This window comes from Cicer arietinum, chromosome 2 (assembly GCF_000331145.2).
Source record: "Cicer arietinum cultivar CDC Frontier isolate Library 1 chromosome 2, Cicar.CDCFrontier_v2.0, whole genome shotgun sequence".
NCBI classification, from domain to species: Eukaryota; Viridiplantae; Streptophyta; class Magnoliopsida; order Fabales; family Fabaceae; genus Cicer; species Cicer arietinum.
This window is the reverse complement of record NC_021161.2, coordinates 12,384,659-12,396,513: the sequence shown is the minus strand read 5'-3', so window position 1 is coordinate 12,396,513 and position 11,855 is coordinate 12,384,659. Positions and strand designations below refer to the sequence as shown.

General features: G+C 30.8%; 2 protein-coding genes across 2 annotated transcripts in view; one reads left to right on the top strand and one right to left on the bottom strand.

Moving 5' to 3' along the window:
* Positions 1 to 3,845, top strand: part of LOC101490870 (ninja-family protein AFP3) — a 4,837-nt gene extending 992 nt beyond the window's left edge. The window contains exons 2-3 of the mRNA XM_027332067.2: positions 3 to 394; positions 3,222 to 3,845. Coding sequence (XP_027187868.1) covers positions 3 to 394; positions 3,222 to 3,652 — 823 coding nt within the window. The 3' untranslated portion in view covers positions 3,653 to 3,845. The remainder of the gene's footprint in view (positions 1 to 2; positions 395 to 3,221) is intronic.
* Positions 3,846 to 10,311: 6,466 nt separating this feature from the next.
* LOC101490544 (glu S.griseus protease inhibitor-like) lies at positions 10,312 to 11,357 on the bottom strand. Its single transcript, XM_004490146.4, has 2 exons — positions 11,227 to 11,357; positions 10,312 to 10,703 (listed from the first exon to the last, which is right to left on the bottom strand). Exons 1-2 carry the CDS (start codon positions 11,240 to 11,242, stop codon positions 10,510 to 10,512), a joined length of 210 nt encoding a protein of 69 aa, XP_004490203.1. The 5' UTR covers positions 11,243 to 11,357; the 3' UTR covers positions 10,312 to 10,509.
* Positions 11,358 to 11,855: the final 498 nt, after the last annotated feature.

The following is an 11,855-nucleotide window of genomic DNA, read 5'->3' as shown; positions in this document are numbered from 1 at the left end:
CCCACGGAGACGGAGGAAGAGTGGAGGAAGAGGAAGGAGTTGCAGACGCTGCGGCGGATGGAGGCTAAGAGACGGAGGTCGGAGAAGCAGAGAGTTTCTAAGTCGGAGAGAGATTCCGCCTCCGCCGCTGCATTTACCGGTGGAGGTGGTGGTTTAGAGGAAATTGAAGGTGCAGGTGCAACAATGGTGTTAAATAGGATTGGTTCTTCAATTGGGTTGCCGAATTGGGCTATGGCAACTAAGCAAGTTGTTCTTAGTGATGTTTTGGGGAAAGGGAAAATTGGTGTTGTTGGTTTTCAAGGATTATTTGCTCAACCATCTTCTCAAGGTTCGGTAGATTCACAAGGTGGAAGTTCTTCATCATTGTCTGAAATGGATAGCAAGCCTTTTCTAGGTAATTTAATTTCACTTCATTCATTGTGAATTATGAATTTTCTTGTTTCTTTATTTTAAGTAAAAGTTTTGATTGTTAATTAGAAGTTGTTTCCTTGTACGTCTTGTGTTTTTTGATGTTTGAGGTTATGATTTGTGTGTGGATGGTGTTTGCTTTTGACTGTATCATTGACGAGGACAGGTTCTGTTGTCTATTTCTGATTTTCTGATGTTGTATTTCTTTTATTTATTTATAACGTTTTAAACAGGTTATTATTATTCTTATATTTATGGCTTTACTTGTTTCAAAGTTTTTCTGGATTATGTGAATTGGTTGGTAGCAAGGCTAACTTTTGAAATATACCTACGTGATTGAAAAAGACTTTGGGAGTGTGTTTAGTAGAGTTCATTTACAACTTGCGTACATTTTAGTTAGGGTAAATAGCCATTTTAGTCATTGAATGTATGAATCGGTGTCGACATAGTCCCTGAATGTATCGACCTATTCGACGAATAAATTGACCAACGAAAAACGAATTCGAGGACTAAATTAACTAACGAAATATACATTTCAAGACCAAAATAATAACAAAAGACACGTTTCAGTATTTTTTATTTATAATTTTGATACATTCAAAGATTATATTGACAATGCCCCGCACTTTCAAAGATCAAAATGGTTGTTTAACTTATTTATTCATCTTTAGACATATGCATTTGTGCAAGTATTTTAGAGAACTTGGGAAAATAAGTTGTAACATGTTTACAAGATGTTTTGAGCTTATTTAAAAAACTACATAAAAACAACTTGTAGGTTATATAATTGATAACACTTGCTTAAGAAGCATTTGATTAGGTTTTTTATTCCAAATTTTTTGTCCGCCTCTCGTATCGTAGAGAAGAGTTAAATATTTAGCAAGATTCAAGAGTGATCTTTTACAAGTATTGAATTTCAATTAACTAAATTTGCTTTAGTTGTTGGACTATTTTGTTGTTGTTTTTCCTTTTATTTTTGTCACTGTATGTATGCCTGAACTCTAATGATTTTAAAGTTGTGGTAATTATCCACCCCCTTTTGATCTATCATTCCAATGCATTAGTTGATAGTGATAAATAATTATCAAGCCGCAGAACCAATCTATATGGGATTATGTACACAATATAGTCACTTTATTTTCTGTCTTTTGGACTCTCTCCTTGCACATGGTTTCTAATTCTTCATTAGATGCTTCACATAAGAATCAATTTTAACACCAAAAATGGTAAAGAAGAAACGGCTTTATTTCATTATACCGTTGCATCCAACTTATGTTATTGCATTGACAAACTTTTTGGTGACTTGGAGTAAATTTTGGAAACTTCTGCTCTAGTAGGGCCGATTTGGGCAATCATCCTTTGTTGCTAGTTAAGTACCAATAAGTGGTCATTCTGAAATTCTTTGCCTTTTCATTTTGGTAACTTCTTTAAACTCTAATCATTTAAGATCAAGAGCACGAAATCACGGATTGTGAAATAAATTTCATATTACGGATGCTTCTCTTTCGCTCCATGGAAGCAATGAGAAAATACTGTATTTCGCTCCATGGAAGCTATATATCCTCTTATCTTTGCATCTTATTTCTGTGCTGATAAACTTATAAATGGATTAGGATTAATGTTACAATGTTCACTTGTTGAATGTTTTCATACACTGGATGATGTTAAGAAAAATGAACTTCTATTAAATTCTTTGAAACATCTCGCTTAAAATTTTAATGACAATTATACCACTTATTTCTTGCTCAATTTGGTGGTTCAGTTTTTTGAACAGTTTAAAATGTCACACCATACATTTTTGTGCATGCTTACTATTTACCTTAATCCATAATTGATACTAATATTGCAAGATCAATATGTCTTTGTGCATTCTTACTATTATACCTGTGCTTACAAATATTGCACTATCACAATGAATGAACTTCCATTCTTGTTTGAACAATTTTCATTTATCATATATCCTTCTATTTGTTCTGCTGTTTTCTTGCTATGATAATCTCGGCTATGTTGATGGAACAAGAAACCAAAAACATTGCATCTTATGCCTGAAGGCTGTATCTCTAAAGAAATAATCCTTTCTTCATCGATTGCATAAGTAACTATCTTCATTAACTCTGCCTACTCATAGGACTAATGGGATATGAACAAATAAGACAGAGGTGTATGGTAGGCTTAGGAACAAGGCCGATAGAAAGTGCAGCTGATCATTGTGCTAGATATTGCACAGTCATTTACGATCAACCTGTCGCTTTTGGACAGCCAATCCTATAAAACCCCTCAATCCTTACTTCTAGTTATTCACCATTTAATTTATAATTTTTTTGTATCATCCTTTGCTTGTAGTTTAACAAAAATAGACGTTTCATTAAATATCTGAAATTCTGTCCTTTTTGCGGCTTGACATTGAGTTTATTTAAAATCCCCTAGTTGTGTGTTCACTTTCGTGTGCACTTTAAAAGATTAATTTTGTATCCAATTCTATTACTTAGCAGAAAATACAAGAAAAAGAAGAAAGAAAAACATACACTAAAAGTTTGGAATGGAAGATAGCGTTGTCTATTGACTATGATCCAATAGACACAATGTTTTTATATACACGCAGTGTTATTATATTAGTTGTTGTGTTAGTATTTTTCAACTTCGCCAGTGTTTGAACATAGGTCCTTTAACTTCTCAAACTCTTTCAATCCTTAGCTCAAACCTCTCCACCCTATAGACACATGTTATTTCCTTATAATTTCGTTCTTAGCTGAAAATCCTTTTTTAGTATCCGTTACTTCTAGTTTGATTAGACATTTTGCTCGACATCACAGGATCGGGGAGTTGTGGTGAAGCAAGAAGCCCGGCTAGCACTCAGTCCTTACAGGAAAGAAGCAGCCAGGACGCTGTTGGCTCATCAGGAGGGACAAAGACAAACGAGAAATTGACTAGAACATCTTCGAGAGCTGAGGTAATGGAGAATTCATCTAAGAAACCTAATCCTACACAAAATATGGGGAAGGAAATTGGAACAAACTCAATGGAAGACATGCCTTGTGTATTTACAAAAGGGGATGGTCCTAATGGAAGAAGAATTGAAGGAATCTTATACAAATATGGAAAAGGTGAAGAAGTGAGGATAATGTGTGTGTGCCACGGAAACTTTCTTTCTCCAGCTGAGTTTGTTAAACATGCTGGTGGTGGTGATGTTGCACACCCTCTTAGACACATTGTTGTTAACCCTTCTGCCGCTCCCTTATTGTGATGGGAGTCCCTTCAACAGTAGGGATGTATTATATTCATTCAAGAGAAGGAATGTTAATCAGTTTCATAGCTTCTCTAGTATGCTCTCCATTTTTATTTTTGCTAAGGTATTGAGAATTAATGAAACAATATATTTTTATAGAGTCACTTGATTGCCTTCTGGAATGGAATGTTACATTGGTGCCTTTGATAAATTATTGACCATGTACTTTATGCCGCAATTGCTCAAACCAAGGGAAATTTTATCGTACAACTGTAATATCGGTGATAAAGCAACACAAGAATCAAATGAGCTTTTACGAAAGTACGTAAGTAAATGTTGCGTTGAATTTTCATATGTTTATGAATGGTAGCATTAAAATGAGAGTTGGGGTAGCATGACACTTATTATAAAAGACAGACATGGATTCTATAATAGAGTAGTAAGTGGAGGGTAGTTAAATTTTTATAGGAGGAAAAATTATATTTTTTAACTCAATATTATAAAAGTTATTAAAACTCATAGATGAATGAGTCAGATAGAGATCACTTGGATAAGTTATGATATAGTTTAATTTATATAGATAGAGATCAGTTGGATAAGTTATGATATAGTTTAATTTATATAGTCGAAGAAGAATAAGATTTGGTTGTTGTTTTACTTAGTGTCGCCAAAAACAAAATATTATTGATAATTGGTGGATGTTTCACTCTGATCAATTTTTAATGAAAAAGTGTATACTTCAAAAGGATAAGTTAATGGTATTATTAATTTTTATGGTTGAAATAACATTCCATTAATATCATTTCATTAAAAATAAGTGAAAATGAATGTAAAACACAATTTATATAACTTACGTTAATTAAATTACCGTCTTAAACATAAAAATAAATAAAATTGTTAACTTATATTTTCAAAAAACATATTCAATTTTTATTATTTTAAGTATTATTTTAACTTATTTATAAAATTCATTTTAATAATTAAGTGAGAGAACTCATTATCAGCCGTCAGCACAAATATATAATGGGAATAAACTATAAAAATTGACACTTGCATATGGAGAGGTTGGCATCGGATTCAATCCTTGACTGCATTAGCAATACATGACATATGATTAGAGCCGTCAAAAAAATCATAAACTCTATTTCCCTTTTAAAAATTTCTTATTAAGTCTATAATATTAGATTTTTTATTAAAATAATTTTTTTAAAGTTTCGGTTCATTATTTTATGGGGATTAAGGAAGGAGACTCAGGGAGTTTATAGGTCTCTGATATTTTATTAGTTTTGAGAATCTTTTTTTTTAAAAAAAATCGAAAAAAAGTAAAAAATAATTTTTTTAGAAAAGTTTTAAATTATTTTTTTTAAAAAAATTTTGTGTGAATTTTTTTCAAAACAATTATCGAAAAAATTAAAATTTTAATTTTTTCTCAAATTTAAAAAATTTTAAAAAAATCGTAAATAACTTATTATCGGAAAAAATCGAAATTTTTTTATCGGTGAATTTTAAGAAAAAAATTGAAAAAATTTATTTCTCGATAAAAAAATAAAATAAAAATTGTCAAAATTTGTTTTAAAAAAAAATCGATTTTTTTTTTGTGTGTGGAAAAGTGGACCTATAGTCTCACAAAATAAGGATTTTTTAGTATTGGAGCTTACTTTTTAAAAGTCTTTTTTATTATGAAATTTTTTAGCCCTTCCAATACGTGAGCTGGAACTAATAATTAATAAATTTATTAAATTGACAGCTCTATGTTTAATATATATCTCGGATAGGTAGCAAATGTGGCTAATTATCCACACGGTGCAGTATATATCTTGAAAAAGAAAGATAAATTAGGGGTGTTGGTGTTTTACTTGTTAGAATTAGTATATATTTAGTAACATGATTGAGTTATTAGATTCATTGTGATGGTAATATCAAACATACACTTTGAAATATAGATGTTCTCAAAACTTAAAAGTGGTATTCTATTTGACCAAAAAAAAGAGAAGTGGTCTTATAATAACTACTTAAATATACAAAACAATCCACTTACTAGAGTACTAAAGAAGTGATGCACTCACCATTGTAGATACGCTAGGTCTCTCACTACTCATTGCCACATGTCTCCTACATATAAAAGCACACATAAAAGGTACTTAAGGTATATTCTCTTTTCAACTTACTTAGTACTCCATCCATTTTAAAATAAGCGTTGTCTAAAGTTCATTTTAGTTTCATAATTTTAAAACAATTCAAGTTGGTCTCTAAACTTATCTCTATTAACATAAGTAGATACTTTCAGTCAAATTCATTAGTCAACGTCAAACTTAGTATTAGTGACAAAATATTGTGATATATAATTGAATATTATGACATCTTTTAATTCGTATAGTCGATCTTATTTAATGAGATAAGATTTGATATTTATATAGTCGACGTTATTTAGTGGTTGTTTGGAACGGCGGTAGAAACAAAATTATTACACCCTCAAGTTGACACAAAAATAAGGATGCTATAAAATGCTGATTTACATTAGACGAATATTAGGTATTCTATCTGCCTGAAACTAAATAGTCTATTAGTGGGATAAGATTTAACAGTTGTTTTACTTTGTCCCGACAATTGGTAGATGCTAGAATAAACCATCTTCATAAGTGGTCCACCGTATACCAATACAGAAAAGTCTCATAAAATTATATTAAAAATTAAACGATATTATTCGAAAATATAAGTTAACGATGCTCTTAACTTTAAGATTGAGAAAATGACTCATTCAATATTAGTTCGATGAATATAAGGCACAATAAATATATCTCTTAAAATTATGGGTGGAAATAGGCCAGGCTAGGCCAGACTTTGAAAGGCATGAGTCTGAGCAATGATTAATTTTTTAGGCCTAAATCTGGCATAGGACCTATCATAAGTTTTTTTTTTGGCCTCACATGACATTTTTAAAAGTTTGACATGGTCTGAAAGTCTATTTAAAAACCTTATTCACATTAAAACATTTATACTCATACCACATGATGCTCTCTAGATACCAATACCAATACCAATAAACATATCTATATATGTTAAACAAAAAATAATTATTCTAAAAAAAAAAATTTCTAAAAAAATAATAATTTTAAAAAATCTGAAACAAACACTCTTTAAACCCTAAAAAATGTTTTTTTTTTGTTTCAAAGAATAGATTTTTTTTTCTTCTGAAACAAACATATTCATTATTACCTCTCAAATAAATATAGAACGACTATTGAGTGATTGCCTAATTGAACGGCTACCGAATATGAAACTATTACCAAATATGGAAGAATTACTGAGTGATTGCCTAATTGATAGACTTTAAAATAGAAAATAATATTATTAATAAACAATAGTAAAAAATAACATTAATAAATAATAAAATATATATAGGCCGGCCTATCAGGCCTAATAGATTTTTTATAAGTATGAGTCTGACCTATTTAAATAAATAAGTTTTAAAAATAGCCTGAGCCTAGCATTTTTATTAAATAGGTCAGACTAGGTCAGACCATAAGTAGGCTAGGCCATAGGCCCCTGACGGACGACCTAGCCTGTTCCCATCCCTACTTCAACTCATCGAACTGATTTCAATTAAATCCCGTTTCAATCGTAGAGATAAAGATTGACTAGAAAACAACTCATCGAATTTTTTTGTTGACGGGTTAGCTCTTGAGTAACTATTTTTGAGTAGCAAAGTCTTGGGAAAGGATTTTTCAATTTCCCAAGGGAAATCGTTGTGAAATTTTGAGGGGCAACCCTTGCAAAATTATCCTGATTTGACACGACGTTTTGCCAAATAATTTGATAATGTGGTTGTATACGTTAAAGGAATTTTCCGAATAGCATGTTGTAATATGTGGTACTCAAGTAGAAGATTTTGGAGATGAAATATGTTTTGGGTAGTTAGTTTTCAGTTAGTTAGTTGTAACTACTTTTGTTTGTTACTCCTAAATTGTAAACAACTTGTATATAAGCCAAAGCAAGCAAGGCTGGCAAGATAGAGAGTTAAAAGAATATAGAATGCAAGTTGCAGTTTGTAGAAAGTACAGAAAACTGCAGCACATAAGTGCATAAACATTGTAATCATTTTTATCTCATTATTAGTGATAATTCAAAGTTGGATCTAGTCCCTCAGACGTAGGAGTTCATCTCTGAACTAGGTTAACAATTATGTGTGTTCATTTTAGCATATAAAACTTTAATTTTGTTAGTCAGAAAATGGAGAACGTTCTCCATTTTACAATCTGATTAATATTCGTTTCATTTTCAATCATTATGCATTATCTTTATAGAAACCAATAACATTCTTGGTTTAGTGACTTATTGATCTCCATTTTTAACAACAATTGGTATCAAGAGCACAAGTGTATTCGATTCAAAGAAAAGATGGCATCAATAAAAAGTATATAGTACTTGAAAAATTCAATGGGAAAAATGATTTTGGGTTATGGCGTCTCAAGATGAAAGCGTTGTTGGTTCATCAAGGTTTGGCAGAAGCACTAGGAGGAGAGAAAGACATGGCATCCACACTACCACAAAAGGAGAAGAAGGATATCATGAACAAGGCTTATAATGCTTTAATCTTGAGTCTTGGAGACAAGGTTATGAGGGAAATGTCAAAGAAGACCTATGCAGCAGGTATTTGACTCAAATTAGAATATTTATACATGACAAAATCATTAGCAAATCGTTTATACTAGAACTAAAGATATATACTTTCAAGATGCAACTTGGGAGGTCAATTGAAGATCATATGGTTGAGTTTAATAAGATTGAATTAGATCTTGAAAATATTGAAGTAAAATTGGATGATGAGGATCAAGATCTATTGTTGATAAATTAATTACCATGCTCTCTTGAAAATTTGTGTGATACACTTCTCTATGGTAGAGATTCTTTGTCATTAGAAGAAGTACAAGCTACACTAATCTCCAAATAATTGAAGAGGAAGTCAGATGGGAAAGTAGAAAGCAGTGGTGAGGGATTGTTTGTTAAGGTCAAGGCAGGGAAAATGAATCAAAAACAGAAGAATTATTTCAAGAATGAAGAAAAGGACAAGTCTAAAATGAAATGGTTCATATGCAAGAAAGAAGGGCATTTCAAGAAAGAATGTCCAGATTGGAAAAGAAATAAAGGATCAAATAATTATGATGATTATGGAAATGCATCCATAACCTCTGAAGGATATGAAAGCACAAAAGTTCATAGAGCAAATTCAATTGAAATCATGGATGATTACTAGGTGCTTGACTCAAGGTGTTCATTTCACATGACCTCAAATAGAGATTGGTTTCTTGATTACAAAGAAACTGATGGAGGCAAGGTGATTATGGGGAACAAATCAACCTGCAAGGTAGTTGGAATTGGCTCAATCAAGCTGAAGCTAGAAGATTTTGTCAAAGGTCAAACATGTTCCAGAGCTGAAGAGGAACTTAATTTCTCTAGGAATGTTGGAGGCTGGCTGTCATACAAAGCAAAGAAAGGTACTCTAAAAGTAATAAAAGGATCATTGGTAATCATGAAGGGAACAAGGGATCATGGTATCTACTTTCTCAATGGTCAAGCAGTGACAAGAATGGCAACAATGGTAGTCCAAGCTTCGAGCAAAGCCAGTTTGTGGCATCAAAGGCTGGAACATGTAATTCTAAAAGGAATGCAAACTTCAAACAGGCAAGGCATGATAGGTGGGGACAAGATTAGTGATCTTGAATTTTGTGAGCATTGTGTATGGAAAGATGCACAGGGTCAAGTTCTCTACAAGGAAACATTGCTCAAAAGGAATTCTGGAATATGTTCACTGTGATCTATGAGGCGTTACAAAGATTGTTTCACATGGAGGTAACAAATACTTCATTACATTTCTTGATGGTTATAGTAGAAAAGTATGAATTTATTTGTTGAAAAGTAAGGATGAAAAATTCAAAATCTTTAAAGATTGGAAATATATGGTTGAAAATAGAACTGATAAGAGGATTAAGAAAAAAATCAAAAATTTTTTATATGAAAAAAAATAAAAAATTGTCAAATTTTATTTTTAAAAAATCAATCTTTTTTTTTTTAAAAAAAAAGTGAGCCCATAGGCTCCCCTAAACTCACAAAATTTTAGGGCATTTTTAGTGTTTGAGCTTTCTTTTTTGGGGTCTTTTTAACTATAAATTTTTTTGTCCCCTCCAACATGAAAGTTGGGCCAATAACTAGTGGACTTGTCAAATTGACAGCTCTAGTGGTCACAATAGAATTGTTGTAACTTGAATTTATTTTTATTAGCATCAATGTTATTGTTTATTACACATTTATAATTCACATACCTTCTATTTCTTCTTCAAAATTTCATATTTATCTCATTATCAATTCTCCATTACTTTAAAATATCTCCAATCCTTTGAAATACCCTTTAAATCTATGATATAAAGAGAAATAAAAGTAAAAAAAATAACTTATTTTAATGCTATATAGCCTTTTGCAGTCTAATGCAACATGATATAGCCGTAGTGTGGTTCACAATTTAAAATACCAATTCAAAGTGCATTCTGTTTTCCAAAGAAAAATAGGAAGCCCGTAACTTATAATCAATATAGAGTCTGAGTCAATCACGAAATGCACAAATTCATCTATAACTTATAATCAATATAGAGTCTGAGTCAATCACAAAATGCACAAATTCATGACATATCGAACAATAATATTTTTATTTAGCCAATGCTTAATATCACATAAGCACTGAGATAGATGAACTTATCATCTTATTATTTAGATTATCCCTCACATATACTAGAGTGCCATAAGAAACATCAAACTTATGAATCTAAAAACGAAGTATTAATTTACGGATCAAACTTGAATGCCTCGTAATTCGATTAACATTAACCAATATTTGGTACTCGAGTTACAATGTCTTGATTGTCTACAAAAACACGAACCCTATCACACCTAAAATCAGTGGTAACAACTGATTCTTGTGGTAGCGTACTTGCAGTCACTCTTGTATTCTCCCTCATTATTATTTGTGATGCTGCTTCTCCATTGATACCAACCAATTCCGGCCACGTCTTTTTACCTACAATATACACATCCAATTTCATTTATTATCAATCTATAAACCAGATACAAACACTAGATTGAACAACAATATAAACACATATACATCGATAATAGTTTAAAAAGTAAAAGCGGAAATATAATCACGCCTATAAATATCGTGTCGGTGTAAAGACACTTGAATATCCTTTAATCTTTTTTTTTTTTTTTGTAATTCATAGTGATTACTTGTTAATACTTAATATTTCGTAGATCTCATTATTATAAAATACTTTTTACGTCTCAAAATAATTGTTCCAACACATATTCAAAAAATGACAAATAAAAAAGAGATAATAATTAAGTTACCAAATTTTCTTTATTAACTATTGGTGTACAATATTAATTAGTAATCTAGTTGAAAGATAGAAATTAATGTTGCATTCAAAAATAAAAGTGATGGTCTTTTTAAAATAATTATTTTAAAACAGAGAAAGTAGGATATGGCTATAATTAGTATGATATAATAATGAACGAAAGTATTAGTATATGGCTATAATTACCCTTGCAATTCGACATGTTTTCTTCCCCTTTGCTTATTACCTTTATATGTGCTTAAGACATGATGTTGCGAAATTATACTTATAGGAGAGGATTCATAGACTTGGTTTCAATTTGTTTGTAAAAGTAATTTTCATTTGTCCTAAACAAATTACAAATAGCCGGCTAGCAAATGTTTTCTAATTAAGAATTTGAATATAATATCTGAGTGAAAAAGAAGGATTGGAAAATTAAATTATTCAATTTGTGCAATAGCCGGTAGATAATTATATTATATATGCTTATTGCTTTATAAAAATTTGGTGAAAGGTGGGTGTGGAAGTGAAGTCAAAAAGACAAATACTTAAATATTGTATAAAATGATAAATTCAACAAAGCTATGCTTAGGACGGCATAATCATTGAAAAATATTTGAATACACAAGACAAAATTTGGCTACATATATATATATAAATATATATTATTTAATTTTTTTTCTTTTCACTTTTTTTTATTTAACTTTTGCGACTGTACTAACAAGAAAACTGGCACCAACTTGGTATTCGGCTTAATTGCAATTTTGATCTCCCTATTTTAACTGAATCGCGAAGTAGTCTTCTGTTTTGGTCCCCAAACAAAATTTTGATTCAAA